A 17,618-nucleotide genomic window follows, 5' to 3' on the forward strand; every position below is an offset into this window, starting at 1 on the left:
GCAAGAGGGAGAGAGAGCGCGCGCGAGAGGGGCAAGGGGCAGAGGGAGAAGGAGAAAATCTCATGCAGACTCAGCGCTGAGTACCACTGGAGCAGGGCTGGATCTCACAACTCAGATCAAGACCTGAGCCGAAATCCAGAGTTAACCACTTAAGGGACTGAGCCACCCAGGAGCCCCAAGCTCTGTTTTTTTGTTTGTCGTTTTCAGAAGCAGTTTCCATTTTACAGATGAGACAGATGAACCCCAAAATGTTTTAGTCAGGCTTCCACAACTACAAATAATTCATTTAGCATCACCTTTTCTCTTTCTTTAACGTACCAGTCAGTATGTATAATCTAAACCGTCTCTTGCTTCCTTCGTAACTTCTTGTCAAAGTCAACACCACTTTATTACACAGTGTTGAGAACAATGATATCAGCCACTGGTTCTGTAGTCCTGCCGCGAACGGCCAGCAATCACTGGTCTGATGGATGAAGGATTACTCCGAACTTTGCTGTGAAAGAGAGGAGAAGGCAAAGGAGTCAACGCTCAGAGACGAAGACCCTTTGCTCTTCTTTGCTCCCACTTTTATTGGTCCTTGAGGATAATCACAAATCCTTATCACTGTTTCTTCAGCACGTGATGTGTGACGAAGTGTCTTACTAAAACTAGGAGGACCTGTTTACAGGAGAGATAAAATATGCTAATCTGCGTGTTCTGCAGTTCTGCTAAACACAGCCTAAGGGACAATGCAAACATCTCTTAGATCACAGGGTGACTGTTTGGGCTAAGAAAGCTTCAGGGAAGGCAACTCCTTGCGGCATTCTAAGGGCAGAGTGGTCACGCAGGCCTCGGCATTCCAAAGGCCTACACCCTTCTCCGAAACCTTCCATCGCCCCCTGCGCCCCCCTGCTACATTTTAGCAAACCAGGTATTACTGCTGATTTCATGCTCTGCGTTAACCCCAACATAATACCAAACTCAGTGCTCAAAATGGCATCTGTGTCCAGGGATTGCTTTGCCCTCACTCTTCTCATCTTTCTCAAAGCCTCAAAAAATCTTGCATTCCTGTTTACCATCCAAATCACCATTCTTTCCTACCCAGCCTCAATTTTTAAGATAATTTTAATGGTCTTTGATCATAAAACTGAATATAGAGCTACATAGATGGGTATCAGAATCGAGTGCAATAAAAACTGTAGTGTTTAGAGGATGACAAGTACTGATTTTACTCATAGGTGCAGACCTAAGCCAAGTCCAAAAACCCCATGAGTAAACCAAGGACAGCCTCACAGTCAAGGGTATGAGTAAGATTTAGAGGGTGAGAAGGGTCAACCAGTAGTCAGTAGTTTTCTTTGAAAGTGTCATGAATACTCTCTCCAGTTCATAGATTGAAAAAATTATTTATTAGCTCCCTTTCTATATCAACCATATATCTGAGCTGAGTTTCACAGTACCTGGATTCAAACTCAATGACCTTATTTCAAGAACACTAAAGGTAAGATTTATATAAAGTATTGCCTAATGTATTTCCCTTTATGATAATATTAATAACATCATTTCATGTTTGTTTCATTTCCTATAGGTGAAATTCTGAATAGTTCCAAGGCTATGAAAGGGTTGGCTATTCTTGATACAAACACACACACACACACAAAATTTTCTCTAAAAATAGAAAAAAGGTGCTTTGAAATTGTTCTATTTCTACATGATGAGCAAACCAGTGTTATGATTAAAAAAAATAATAGTTTGGGTTTTCTGAAATTAATGTGGTATCACTGAGCACAGGTTCTAAACCTGTATCTGGTGGCATACACCTTGTAGTCGATAAATACTAACTTGGAAAATAATTATGCCACAGAATTTGTCTCAGCAGGGACTTTCAAACTGCTTTGTTATGCTTAACTCCTCTTAGCATGGATTATTGGTTACTAAAATTGACAAATGCGTGTAGATTGGAAAGTGTTCCCTTATGCTACTTTTCTTTTTCAATATATAAAAAATACAATTTTAAATTGATTATCATCACAAAACAGTTCACTCTATTTTTATATGTTTTTCTGCTCTAAATCATCAGCCAGAAATATTGTTATACTGCCTTATGTCATTCTGCATGACCCTTTTGTAAAATTTCAAAAGCAAATACTGTAGTTGAGTTTTGGGGAGTCAAAAGTTATACGGGGATATTCCACTGTGCAGGGGATGATGTCACCAACCCCCGCATTGTTCAAGGGCCGACTGTATGTTTTCTTTTGCCTTACAATTATAAAATCTAAACTCATGTCTTGAGCTTTTAACAAAAGCAAGGATTGTAAAGTTTATTATAAGAAATATGTAATATTGATAAATATAAACTTATTATATTAACATGTTATATTTATTATATTACGTTAATTAATGTTCTCATGTGCTTTCTTTGTCAGGGTTTATTTTTTTGATCCTAGGTCTGAAACAGCGAAGAAAGCAGACCCTCTTCCCGGAGAAAGGTGAAGATTTCCGAGAGAACATATTCCGATATGACGATGAAGGGGGAGGAGAAGAAGATACAGAGGCTTTTGATATTGTGGCACTGAGGACTCGCACCATCATGCGGGAACGCAAGACACGGAAAAGTGCTGCTGCAGAGATCAGGAGCCTGTACAGGCAATCTTTGCAGGTTGGCCCAGACAGTGCCATTTTCAGGAAATTCATTCTAGAAAAGCTCGAAGAAGCTAATACTGATCCTTGTGCCCCTCCTTTTGACTCCCTCCAGACCTACGCCTTCGAGGGAACAGGGTCATTAGCTGGATCCCTGAGCTCCTTAGGATCAGCAGTCTCTGATCAGGATGAAAATTATGATTACCTGAATGAATTGGGACCTCGCTTTAAAAGATTAGCATGCATGTTTGGCTCTGCTATGCAGTCAAATAATTAGGGCTTTTTTATTTTTAAAATTTTTAAAATGCTAATATGCTTTGGGCAGACTGGTAGTCTCTTAGGAAAGAGTTGTGTACTCCAGTTCTCGGGGTGGGAGAGAAAAGTTATAGCGTCTTCTGATTTCCTTGGAGTTAATACCCCTTGGTTATTTCAAACTTCCCACATGTTGTCCCCAAATGCAGATGTAGAGTGACGCTGACAATCAGCTCTTGCGTGCCAATGCAGGCCAGCTCTGGCGCGGAACTGAAATCTTCCTCTAGCATTTTTTTCACTACCGTCCAGTACAACGTCTCAAAATTTTTGAGCTTAATATGAGAAAGGCCCTGATTTAAATCAACTTAATATTATTTCATTTATCCATTTTTTTTCCCTTACAAAGTGAGAGTAAAGTGTTTGTTTTAAGTTCCTGATGCTATACAGAGATAAACTTAAAACACCTAGTAGAATCTGGGTGATTATATAAAACTTTTAAAAACTGTTTCTTTTTTATGAATAAGCAAGTTTCTGACTGAGATTCTATGATTCACAGTAGTTTGATATTTTAAAATCATTGTCAAGGTCATACTTGAAAACTGATTTCAAGTTTAGACAGATTCTTAGTGTATGTTAATTAATCAAAGATACAGTATAGATTTGTATTGTCTTCGATATTTCAGATGTGTATTAAAAGGGGAGTATGAAAATATGTCTGGGAGATTTGTATGTTATTTTTATATGTAACCAGAATACATCTTTTTCATGTCACAATGCAATAACAAAGCACATGTCAGGGTTTACTCAACGTTAAATTTAAACTCTATGATAATCGTGGAAAGCGTGAAAAATTTTAAGTAAATTTTTATTGCCACTGAAATGATAGCAATAAATGAAAGAACTATTTGATTCAAAGTTGAATTAATATTCCAAAATATTATGATCACTCGTACTGATTCCTACCACGCACAGAATAAAACATGATAAAATTCTCAGGATTTCCTTTTTATTAAGAGCTTAGACCAGAACTGATTCTTCAGTGTCATTTTTTTTATTATGGGATATAAAATTAGGTGCAGTAGTTACTTTTATTGTAACATTATGAAGGAAGTATGCTAAGCTGCTGGACATGATAAAATCCATGGTAGCATTCAGATAACAAGCTTTATGATAGCATCAGATAATAAGATAATAAAACCCTTTAATTTTAATCAGCATTTTAAGAACAATCCTTTTTATTCTATCCAAATCAAGATGGAATTCAAAATTCATAGGTTGAACAGAAAGAAAATGGTGAACACAGTGTCCTCAAAATGGTTTTGTAAGTTCATTTCTTATTAGCAGCATGTGAAAATGAGCTGAACCAAATTGACCATATATGTTTAGGTAAAATATTTTGAATAATTTTTGGCTGAAGATAGTGGATTTGAATAGTTACAGTATTGTTTTCCTCTGTACTTGGAAACATAAACACCACACCATGTAATAGAAGCGAGGTTTTCCATCAGTATCAATTCAGGTACCATTATGTCAACAACATAGGTATCACCACTTTACAAAACCCCAAGACTGGAGGAAATACAACAATTTAGGCAGATATTAAAAGTAGATGAGAAGTCATAAGCTGTGGAATATCCTGATGCATCCATATCATCATTTACTGAGGGAGGAGTACGAATACCGTTAAACAAAACAAAATGTTAAAAAGAGAAAAACTTGCAAGTAAAATAGAAATGTATGAGTTGAGAGAACATTTCTATTTCTATCATATTGACATAAAAATTGAATAAGTATAATGGGGGATATTTTCAGAAATTATTCCATAAAGAATTATTCCCTGTACTTAAAAGATAGTGCTATATAATCTTGGTTGAAGAATTGGAAAGTAGGATGAACAACAAATAAATTAATCCATGGAAAATAGATGAGAAAACAGGAATAGGGTTTTCTGAGCATCTAGTAGGTTCTGTCATGGGTGAAAGCCTTATGAACAACTTATCAGTTTAGATGAACACTTTAAAAAATGCACATCTGCATCACCTGGGTTTCATGTTTGAGTCCAGTGGCACTTAGAAGATGTGTTAAAATAAATTCTGGTTTAGTCGATGGTGGGATTGTCAATTATAGGTACATAGGAAAAGAACATACATGGTTGCCTATCTATGTGCTAGTCTAAAAAGTGTCCTTTTAAGCTGTATTAAAAAAATACTATCTGATTCTTTTACGGAAGTTGCAATTTCCTAGATATTATACTCAGTCACATTTCAATCACACTTGACCTTTTTGTAGTCACCTGGGTGTTGCAAGAACACAGCTGCATCCTAAGCTAAAGACATGGCGTTAAGATCTCATTTCTGTAAATTTTCATAAAGGCTAAATCAATGCAGATATTTATAAAAATAGCACAGCTTCGCATTAATACCTGCAGTGAACAAATATTAACCTTCGTTAACTCACAGGTTTATGTGTAAGTCTGGAATTACTAGTGGTCGAAACAGGGAAATATAGAAAGTCCGTTGCAGGGATCAGAAACTGCCAGTGATCGCGGTGTTCACTCGGCGCCCGTGCTCGAGCCTACCCGTGCTGGGTCTGAATTAGTGTGCCTCTGGGTAGATCACCGTGTGAACGCTGTCGAGCTGTCTGCTCCTGGCAGAGCCGAATTTGTAATCTGTACAATAAGGCCCAGTCCACCTACTTCCCATGACTGTTGTGACAAATAAGCAGAACCTGACCCAGTAAAGCACGGCATCATTACGAGGGCCGATGCGATGTGGCTGAAACACGCGGACCCTTTTCCTTCTAGTACTGAGTGCTCTCCACGGCTTCACAGCATGTTTGTGGTCTGAATCAACTCTGACCCACATGGAAGGCCAGGTATTCTTCTGTCCCTGCGCATTCCTGCATTCTTAACTCTTGGGTTCATGTTCTAGGCCTGAAACGGTCTGCCCCCAAACTTTTCTCTTTTTTATTCTCTCACTAAATTCAGGTCTGTGATCAACTGTGATTTCCTCAGAAGGGCTTACCTGGCCATTGTCTTCCACTGTGACCCTTGCTCTGCCTTGCTTTTATTCAAATCACTTAGCCGCCTGGTATTACAAGATATACGTCCTTTTTTTTTTTTTTTTTTTTACTTATTATGTCTTTATCACTTATTAGAATGTAAACCCTAATGGGCAAGAAATCATGTCTTGTTCCTTCGTTCTTGTCTAAAACTGTTTGTAGCACATAGTAAGTGGACCAATAAATATCCCTTAATGTAACAATGAATCCCCATCTATTTTCCTTGTCATGTATAGAAGCCATATTGAGTTTTGCTAAATAATAATATGGAATTAATATCTTTTTCAAAATAGGTCACCACTGGGCAGTTCTTGGGTACACCAAGATTTTTCAAAATATTTCTAGTCATTATATGAGTTTGGCGTCTTAACTTGTTTGGACGTATTGGTATTATCCCCAGGGGCAAAAAGAGGTAATGCCTTTAAACTGTTTGGTCAAAACTGGTCATATGATAAATGCTGTAGAAATTCTCATATGAATAAGTCCCCATGAAGTGTGATGACTATGAAAACGTATGGAATGCGTGAGAATTCTGCTTCTTGGTTACAATACAAAACTTGGTAACAAATGTATCGTTAGACTTACAAGGCTACTGGAAACCTACAAGGTAGCTTTATGTTCTTTTATATGACATAAAAGGACATTTGATATCAGATACACTAAAGGCTGGGAGACAAATTAGAAAAATAAATGGAGGAAAGGAATATGTGACTTTTTATATTTACAATCAGGTCTGCCTGCCTGTCTATCTATCATCTGTGTATCTATCTGTGTATCCATCTATCATCTATTTTTTTTTTAAGATTTTTATTTATTTATTTGACAGAGTGAGAGACAGCCAGCGAGACGGGGAACACAGGCAGGGGGAGTGGGAGAGGAAGAAGCAGGCTCCCAGCAGAGCAGAGAGCCCGATGCGGGGCTCAATCCCAGGACCCTGGGATCACACCCTGAGCCGAAGGCAGACGCTTAACAACTGAGCCACCCGGCGCCCCTCATCTATCTATCTATTGAGATAAATTGTGATTTCCTGGAGGAAGGGAGACTAGCACCTCGATCACAAAGCAGATTCTTAGGACCCGTTAGAATGTGTCACTGCCTTCTTTTCCTAGAGAGCTCTGAGGATGGAATGCTGAGCAACTGGTTTGAAATGGCAGACAGAGAGGGCAGGAGCTGGACAAAATGCAGTTCCTAGCTGTCGACAAGGCAAAGCTGCATGAATTTCCCATAGGTTAAGGAGGTTGCAGCTGTAGAGATTTTGCACAGAGGGAAGGCTGAGAGGGAACTTAAACCAGTCATCCAAAGCGTGTGTCACACAGGCTAAGGAAATATAGGGACCTCAGGTCTTTAAAATGTCTCCAAATACGCCATGCATTGGCTCACAATAGAGTGCCAGCATTCTATGCCTGACATTGCAGAGGAATCTAGCTGTGGGATAGTGGACGCGCCAGCCATGCTTATTGTGCCCCTTACCTCTATTTCCGGACATCAGAGGTCCAGAAGCAGCAGAGTAAGTGGGAGAGGGTGAGAGAGAGAACTTTACTTTGGATATAAGGAAAAATAATTTAAAAAAGTGTTTTTGACACTGACCAGAAGCTGGGCAAACTGTCTGGGATTTGGCCAAGGTGGGCATCAGAAAGATCAATGCAAATGTGTGTAAAAACTGAACAGTATAAAACATTTTCATGATGTTTCTTTCAAGTTCAAACTAATCAATAACCTGGTTACATTACCATATCAAATCAATTTGGAATTTCATATATTTTAAATAATTCAAAAATCAATTCTTATCTAAATCAGAAGCAAAATACAAAAAAGTAAATATAATTTATAGTGTCCTTAAAACATTTGTGAGCATATGAAAATAGTTTACACAACTTCATTTCATGTCATTCTTCTGTGTTTATTCATTTTAGTATTTAAAATGTGATATGTTCTATTGAGTTCTGCCGTGCAAAGTGATTTATCTTAGCTACAAATAAGGCTGGATATGGAAAATAACTCATATTCATGATTACATAGAGGTCCAAATCTGTAGAATGTTTTGTCTAGAAAAGAGAGTGGAGCTGATGTCTGTATTCACATGTTTCCATAATATTATCTCATTTACATGCTAGTGAGAATAAGTGGTCTATGAAGTACATTTTAAATTATTTTCTAGTTGCTAACATTTCTTTGTTGTGTAAACTTTGATGAATTATTTAAAATGTTCTCTTTTGGTACCTTAATTTGTACAGTGGGGATATGGAAAATAGATAATCAGACTTTTCATAGGAATTAACAAAAATAATACATATAAAGAATGAATTATGCCTAACATAGAGAATGTATGACATTTTATCTGTTATTGTTAACATAACAGTTATTGTGACATCATTAAGTTTTTCTTTAGAAATGCTCATAGACCAAGCTCATTACTCTACAATTAATGTGGACAAGAAGAAAGTGAATTAATGCAGGACAGTAATTAGCTTGCTGTTACTTACTGCTTCCCCACCTTGACCCTTCCTGGGTAATGTTCCATTATTACCAAAGGAAAAAATTAATTGCTCCAGTTATGCATTATGTATGAGATGAGATGTTGTGATTGGAAGTCACTCCCCTATGACTTTTATTTGGGGGAAAAACTCTGCTAAATAATAACTACACATCATGACGACTTTTTCTAGGTATGGCTATTTTAGGGAAAAAAACTATCAAAAAAAGGAAGGGGTTTGCTCACTTGGTCACTAATGCACAAAAGAATTCATTCCTATGTTAGATTAGATTTACATGGAAGAAATAAAAGAAACATGCTAACAGCTCCAAAAGAAAGCTTTCAAATCTGTTGTTAATAATATCTGATGCCCAAAGTTCTAATTTTATATTAGGAATTTAAAATTAAATTACAAAACAGATTGTTTTCATCACCTCTGACAATACAAAATGAAAATCTGCACCGTTGGCTTTTACCTACGTTGCCCTATCCTCTCTCTTTTTAAAAAGCAGAAATTAAGAACACATTGCCATATGTTCTCTGCTGAGTAAATTTTTATCATCTTTCCTTTTTTTATCCAGTCTTAGGGCTCGGGCAAGTTCGAGGCAATTGTCCAGCTCCTACCGACGCCTCAGTTTTCAGTTACTTCTTTCTTATTCCAGATGACCTCTACATTGTTCTGGAAGCTTCCTCTGCAGCACTAATTACCTAATTTTAATTTTCATTAAAACTTAACACATACCTGCACTTGACATATTCAGTTTACATAGAGAGAATTTCACCTGATTATTTGAAGACGGTTTGTTTTACTAAATGTATAAATTCAATTAGAAGTGGATAAATCACATAGAATATTTATCCATAGCAACTTATCACTATCACACATTGTTTAATAATAACACAGTTTTTAAGAGCAATAATTTCTTCTCCTTTATAAAATAGCATCTACAGTCATGGTACTTTATTTTTATATAAATACCTAAAAATCAAATCTGTACCAAGGCACGGGCTAAGAAAAATTGTGAACTGTAAAAATTCTAAGTATTTCTCCCATCGGGTTCACTCATTCCCAATAAGTAAATTAACAAACATCGAAGATTTTCTCCACTGGTAGTATCTGGGGAGCATCTCTAAGTGGAGTGCTATATAATAAACCCCGAACAGAATCTCAGCAAAGAAAATCGCCAGGTCCTAGCCTGAAAAATATCACCCAGGAACACTTGGAATTGAAGGGAGTGGATGTGACCAGAATGACTGGTTACTGCTAACGTGAGACTTGGTGCTGAGTCCAGCTCCCCTCCAAGCTTTGCAAGGAATAGCTGTCTCTTAGCGGTGTTCCACTGAGTTATGCTATTGGCCAAGAAGAGGAAAATATCAGTGATGGGTGGATTTGTATTCTCTCAAATGTTTCTGAATATAGCAAACAAAGCTGTTCCCCTAAATCTCTTTCACTCTTTTTGTTTTAAGCACACATATTTCTAGGTCCTATTCTCAGTGGTTTTCTTTTTCTGATGTGTTATCTCATTTAATTGAGTATTATGTGAGGGAGGCACTGGTGTTATTCCCAGGATACTTACAAGGAAATTGAGACAAACTGACATTGAGTAATTTGCCTGAAGTTGTGCATGTAATAAGCAGTAATAATGAATACCTAGGCAGGCTAGTTCTAGATTCCAGGCTTTTATCATTATACCTGGCAGTCTCCCCATTTACTTCAGCTCCTTAGGTTGTTAACCTCGAGGCTTTTTAATATGATTTTTATTTTTCTGTCTCCATAGTAACAGTCCTCCTATAAAGGGTATTCAAATAAATAATTGTGTGCAATTTTTATATCATCATAATTAGCAAATAAATGATGAGCAAAAGAAAGAAGATTAAGGCAAGAAAATATTTTTTAAAAAACCCCACTAAGTTCACTTGGAGAATTCACAGCAATTGCCGTTTGTTTGCATTGCTTTTATTACATCCTCCTACTTCTTCCTTGGATCTTCCTTCTATTTGGCATTTTCTGTATCACATACCGCTTACACTAAAATGTGCTTGATTTTTTTGTCTTTTTTTCCGTCATCGAATCTTCCACTAAAGACAGGGATTAGCTGTGTTTAAGCAATGATTTTTGAGATTCGTAGAGACAGAACGGAGCACTGAGAGTCACAGGGCTGGCGAATGATGCTAATGTGGGGGTAACACAAGGTAAGCTTACGTTAACATCAGACCTGGTTCCCTGATTTATCTTTCAGCAGCGATCCGTGCCCTAGGAACGAAAGCAAGATAATAAGCCCTACATGTTCCTTTAAGTTTTCCCTTCTGATATCAGACTGCATGGTCTCTATCCTATCAAGGAATGTAGTATTCCTTGATTAAAAGAGGCTGCACTGGCCAACAGACGACCCCAAATACCAAGATAATAGGCACCGTCACTACTGCACCTCAGGTCAACCCTAATGATTCTTCTAGCACGCGTCCACTTCACTCAGGATAAAAACAAAGCGGAGGTACCCTTTGGTTCCCAGGAATTCATGGTATCAAATGAACACATTGGGAAGCACATTAATCACCCAATTTTTTGCACATCTGAACTGTAACTGATTTATTTTTGACCTTCCGACAAATATATTCGAATGTGGTATCGATTTCTAAGGTGGCTAACCTAGAACAGTGCAAGTCGATTTCATAATATGCATTTTTAACTTGAAATTCCATATTTAAGAATGTCTTCTGGTCAAATTAGGGTCAAGTCAGGCAAGTCTTTAAAACAAAAAAAGAGAGAAAATAAATCAGGAGCAGTGGATCCAGACTCATTGTAAAAGGGCAACTGTGCTTACGTGATTGTTTTCCATGCTCACTTTCTACTTTTCTCAATGGAAAGCAAGTACTCTGAAATCCTTTCTCTGTAATATTTTTAGAGAAAATATTAGAACATGGTGGTCAGTCTGTAACATGGAATCTCTAGTGTATTCCTTACTAGGCAATTAAAATGCCTTGTTCCTTCTACTAAGCTGAGGTTTGACTCTTACTGGCAAAGGCAGGGTTGACAAGTCATAGGCAAGATCTGCTCCAGCAAGAGATGCATTTTGACTTAGATGGACGACTGCCCTTCTGTATTTTGTGCCAAGGCAAACATTACCATTATCAACTCAGAGGTAGGGAATATAATTGAATGTGTGTAAAGAAGTGGCACCAACCAACACAATTGTATAACTTTATATTACATTAAAATCCTAAATTTCTTATGGTTGCTAATTTTGTTTTCTTATTGGTTTGCAACATTAATAAACATTAAGAGATTTATTGAAATATATAGAGAGAACTAGAACAGAAAGTCATAGCTCAGACTTTTATGAGTGACTCATCCTAGAGTATTTAACATTCCAGATCGCAGAAGGGTTTCTGCCCTTGTAAATCATTTGCTACTTTATAATGTGTTCTCTTTTCTAATTAAATTGATTGCACAAAGCTGGTGGAACCTTGGGATTTGAACTCAAAGAGCATTATGGAGGCAGAGCTATTCATTTCCAAGCTGGCTCTTGTTTTGTCACATGCCAAACTCTTCTAAAAGCCAGATGCTACTTTCTATGGCATGTCTGCTACTCCCTAAGGTAGATTTCAGCCCCCGATTTCCCCTTCCCTAATCACTTCCATTTATTTTTATACTGTATATAACATTAAGTAAATCAGAGTATTCCATTATGACCTCTAATTGCTTTTCTGAAAGGTAGGCTTCTTAAATGTATTAAATATGTTAAACATGGCAACAGTCCCACTGAGAGACATAGGGGTCTCAACAGCATCATCACCTTTGTAAAGCAATTGAAGATGCTTCTCTTTTTCCAGGCAGTTCTTTAATTCAAGTAGAAGTGATCTGAGATGTGGCTTTTATAATTAGCCTTTGCCTTAAGACATTGCCCCCAATGAGAAAAGATCAGAATAATAATGAATTTTTAAATAACATAGCTACACTGCTTTGCATTAATAATAGAAGAGTCGAGGGATATTGGTTTGGAATACTCAAGTATTTAGTAGATATCCTTTGGGGAAATATAGTGTATGGTTAGCATTGTTAAACTTTTCAAAAGTTAAATCTCAGACTGTTAAACTACTTGTAAGTCAATATGTCCCCAAAGTGTCCCTCAACTACTAAAAATATCAAGAGGTGAAAATGCAAATTTTAGAAGATATTTTACTTCCTAAGCAATAATTTTCATCAAATGATCCACTTTAAAAATACCATCAAACATCTTTAAAATGTGATCTCTATATGATTGATCCCTATATCGTTTCATTTTTAGGATGATTTGGTTCCAGTGTACTAAGTGATACGTATGTACACACACACACACACACACACACACACACACACTCACCCTAAGTACTACACCAGGCTGTGCGATGTAAAACACTGTTACATACATGTCGTAGGCTGCAGAAGTCACACCATAAGATAGTGAGAATCTGTTCTGCTATATTCTCATCCTAGGCTCTTTCTAATGACACGAAGCCATCTCACTTACTCAACTTCCTTTTTTAACCCCAAACAGCAAATATTTATTGAGTACCCACTACACTGCAAGCATTTTAGCAGATGGTAAGAAAATCAGGGAGAATAACACAAGGTCTCTTAACACCAAAAACATATTCTGAACAAGAGCACAGGAGTACATTTATCACAATCCAGATGCTATTGGGGTAAATATAAAGTGGGCTTGGAATATGGTGGAGGGACCCCTCGCTGGCTCATTATGGCAATAGCGGTATGGCAGAGAAACGTGAGGATACCTTTGCTTCACCAAAAGGTGATATTCGAGCCTTGGTTTGAAGAAGATCGGTAAGGATATGGTCATTCACATGCTCTTTGCAGCTACCATACCATACCCCTGACACACGTACCTCCCACACAGTGGAATTTCTTTGGATGTTAGCACACGCTAGCACTTGCTCCGTTTGTAGGTACACAAGAGTTACCTCAAAGCTAGGCTTGCACCAAAGACACAAGTGGTGAATACCAGCCGTGTTGCAAAGGCAAACACCTGGGTAGGGAGCTTCATCCTGCTGTGGAAAGGCAGCACTGTATTGCACGACTCCAGGGCTGCCATTCATTTTTCAGTTGGTTTTGTACAGTGTTTGATTTATGGGGCAACTCTGGCCACAAAGGACTTCCTCCCAAGAAAATTTTGAATATACTTTTTTTTTTTTAAAGATTTTATTTATTTATTTGACAGAGACAGCCAGCGAGAGAGGGAACACAGCAGGGGGAGTGGGAGAGGAAGAAGCAGGCTCATAGCGGAGGAGACCGATGTGGGATTCGATCCCGGAACGCGGGGATCACGCCCTGAGCCGAAGGCAGACGCTTAACGACTGCGCCACCCAGGTGCCCCTGAATATACTTTATTTTTTAAAAACAATGTTAGACTTACTGAAAAGTTGTTATGACAGTACAGTCTTCCCATAAACTATATGTCCGGTTCCCCCTAGTATTAACATTTTCCATTAGTGCAACACGTTTATTATAATTCATGAACCAATAATGATACATCGTTACTAAAACTCATAATTTATTTAAATTTCCTTGGATTGGACCTGATGTCCTTCTCGTTGCAGCGTCCTATCCAGGGTAGCTGCCACATTACTTTGTAAGCTCCTCAGACTCCTCTTGGCTGTGACAGTTTCTCAGGCTTTTACTGTTCTTGGTGACCTTGACTGTTTCGAGTAGCTCTGGTTGGATATTTTGTAGAACGTCCCTCTGCTGGATTTTGCCTAGTGCTTTCCTAAGGATCAGACTGGGTTATGGGTTTGGGGGAGGACTATCACTGAGGTAAATCGCCATTTTCATTGTATGGTAACTCTGGGGTACATCCTGTCAGCATGGTTTATTGCTGCTGATGTCGACCTTGATTACCTGCTTGAAGTAGTGTTTGCCAGTTTTCTCCACTCTAAAGTTACCCTTTTTTCTCCCCTTCCATACTATACGTTTTGGAAGGAAGTGCCTACACTTAGTACATGGAAAATTATGCTTCTCCTCACTCAGGACAGAGTAAGTGCATACTTTTTAGGATTATTTTTTATGGAATATGTGTCTATTCTCCTGACTTTTTTACTTATTTATTCACTCATTTATTTATATCAGTATGTACCTATGGACATTTTTGTTCTATTTTGCGTTATAATGCAATACTATTTTGTTTTGTTTAAACTGTTCCAGCTTTGGTCATTGGGAGTTCTTACACTTGGCTTTTGTGTCCTTATGACATACCTTCTGTGTGTGTGTGTGTGTGTGTGTGTGTGTGTGTGTGTGTGTGTGTGTAGCGCTCCCTTACTTTTCAGCACTATGACATGCTCTAGACTTATCTTGTATATTCCCTGCTCCATTCCCAAAAGCAGCCATTTCTCTAAAGAGCCACGGTAAATGTTATCGGAGAATGAGGTTAGACACCAAGTTTGGGCAATAGGTGTTGTTATTATTACTGGGATATTATTTCTTTCCTATTAGGCCTTTTCAGCTAACAGAGCAAGGAAATATATGTGTGTTTTTACTGTTACTTGCATATACATATATCTTAATCATATCATAAATATTTCCACACATTACCACCTGCATCTGCATTAAGGAAAATATGAGTTTATGTTTATGTTTCCAACACTAATCTGCTAGCTCGTGGATCATCCTAGCCTTCTACACTTCATTATATCGAAACTGTGCTCCAACAATAAGCAGACTGGCTTCTCATATCTGCTATTTATTAAGTTAATTATTCAATTCTATATCCATTTACAGCAGTGTCAAGATTGTGAGCCAGTTTCCCCTTTGAGACAAAACTTTATCCCCTAGATTACAGGGCTTATGTACAATTTCTTTTACCTTCAGTTTTACAGACTCTAGTTATTTCCAAAGTTACTTAGGTCAGCACCTCCCACCCATCTTTCAGTGAGGTCGTTTCATGGATTTATGTAGTTATATAGTACAGTTATGTTGTTTTGTCACATTCTGCATTCCATTCTGAGATTCCCTTAACCTCCTAAATATTTTTATTTGCATATATTCAAGTTCATTCTGTGCTATGAGCTCAACGGGTTTTGAAAAAGTGTAGTGTTATATAACCTCAATAGCGTTATCATACAGAATAGCTTTTTTGTCCTAAAAATGTCCCTGTGCTTTTCCTATTTAACTCCTTTTCCCTCCCCTCCCCCCAATCTTGTAGTTATTGGTCATTTACTTTCTTTATCGTTTTCCCTTCTCAAGAGTATCTTATAATTTGAATCATACAACAGGTAGCCCTTTAGACTTTCACACAGCATGTGCTGTTAAGGCACTGTTGGATCTTATTGTGGTTTGGTAACTCATTTATTTAATTGCTGGGTAGTATTGCATTGTAGGGACGTACCATCGTTGGTTTATCCATTCACCTATAGCAGGACATCTCGGTTGCCCTCCTTTTTGGCAACCATGAATAAAGCTCACGTAAACATTCCTACACATGTTTTTGCATGCACATAAATGTTCAAATCACTTGTGTAAAAACCTAGGAGCATGATTGCTTGATCATATGGTAAGACTATGTTTAGCTTACTGAAAAAGATGCCAAACTGAGCTCTGAAATACCTATACCGTTTCAGTCCCCATCAACAGCGAATGAAAGTCCCTGCTGCTCCACATCTTCAGGAGCATTTGGTATCGGGAAATCTGTGGATTTTAGCCATTCAAATAGGTTTGCAGTTGTCTCTCACTTTAATTTGCATTTCCCTAATTACGAATTATGATGAGCATCTTTCCATATTCTTATTTGCCAACCGTATATCTCCTTTGGTGAGGTGACTGCTCAGATCGTTTGCCCACATTTTAATTAGGTTGTTTGTTTTGTTAAGTTTTAAGTCTTTCTTCTATATTTTGGATAAAATACAGAAGAAAAGAGCTCTTTCTGTATTTCGGATAAAATATATTTTCCAGATATGTTTTTCAAATATTTTATCTCAGTCTGTGGCTTGTCTTTTTATTTTCTTAACAGTGTCTTTTGCAGAGTAGAAGATTTTTTTTAATAAAGTATATTTTACCAATTTTTTTTCATGGATCCTGCTTTTGATGTTGCATCAGAAAAACATTAAATGATCCAAGGTCACATAGATATTCTGCAAAGTTCTCCTCTAACATTTTTATAGTTTATGTTCCAGATTTATATCTATGAGCTATTTTGGAGTGAATTTTGGGAAAGTCATGATGTCTTTGTCTAGGTTTATTTTTTTGCATGCATACATCCAATTGTTCTAACACCATTTGCTAAGAAGACTATCCTTTCAGCATTGAATTCCCTTTGCTCCTTTTTCAAACACCAGTTGAGTACATGTGTATTTCTTTCCCCTGGGCTCTCTACTGACATTGACCTATGTCACTCTGTTCACTTATCATTCCTTTAATGTTCACTAATTAATAGTGATAATCCCCCTTTTATTTCTAACATTTATAATTTATGTTTCCACCATTTTTACCCCCTAGGTTGTCCTGCCTAGACTTGTATTAATTTTATTGATCCTTTTAAGAAATCACATTTGGTCTTACTGATTTTGTCAATTACTTTTATGGTTCTTTTTCAATTCCATTGATCTTCTTTTACCTGATTTTATGATTTGTTCTCCTTTGTTTGCTTTCGTCTTAAATTGTTCTTTCTCTAGTTTTCTAAGACGGAAACTTAGATTATTGACTTTAGATCATGTTTTTTATAACACTTTTTAAATTTAAATTTAATTAAAATTGTGATTTTATTTCACTTGTTTTAATTTTTAAAATTTTTTGAGATTTATTCTTTGTCCCATATATTATTTAGAAGTGTGTTCTATAGCCTACAAATATTTGGGCATTTTGCAGGTATCTTTCATATAAACTTCTCTTCTAATTCCATTTTGGTAAGAAAATATACTTTATGGGATTTCTATTCCTTAAAACTTGTCAAGGCGTTTTGATCACCAGGACTGTGTTGTCTGTCTTAATGAGTGCTCCATGGGAGCTGGAGAAGAATATGTATTCTGTTATTGGATGGAATATTCTATAAATGTCAATTTGATTGAATGATAGTGCTGGTCAGGCCAGCTATATCATTTCTGATTTACTGCCTGCTTGAACTGTCAATTACTGAAAGAGGGTGTTGAAATCTCAAACTAAATAATGGACTTCTCTGTTTATTCACTAAGTTCTGTAAGCTTTTTTTTCCCCTCATATGTTTATGCTTTT

At 37.2% G+C, this 17,618-nt stretch overlaps 1 protein-coding gene across 1 annotated transcript in view; it reads left to right on the forward strand.

Annotated features, from left to right (window-relative positions):
- CDH19 (cadherin 19) overlaps positions 1 to 3,580 on the forward strand; it is a 90,665-nt gene extending 87,085 nt beyond the window's left edge. The window contains exon 12 of the mRNA XM_045790244.2: positions 2,403 to 3,580. Coding sequence (XP_045646200.1) covers positions 2,403 to 2,893 — 491 coding nt within the window. The 3' untranslated portion in view covers positions 2,894 to 3,580. The remainder of the gene's footprint in view (positions 1 to 2,402) is intronic.
- The last annotated feature ends 14,038 nt before the right edge of the window (positions 3,581 to 17,618 follow it).

Source organism: Ursus americanus, chromosome 19 (assembly GCF_024610735.1).
Source record: "Ursus americanus isolate L20-20 chromosome 19, mUrsAme1.1.p, whole genome shotgun sequence".
Classification (NCBI taxonomy): Eukaryota; Metazoa; Chordata; class Mammalia; order Carnivora; family Ursidae; genus Ursus; species Ursus americanus.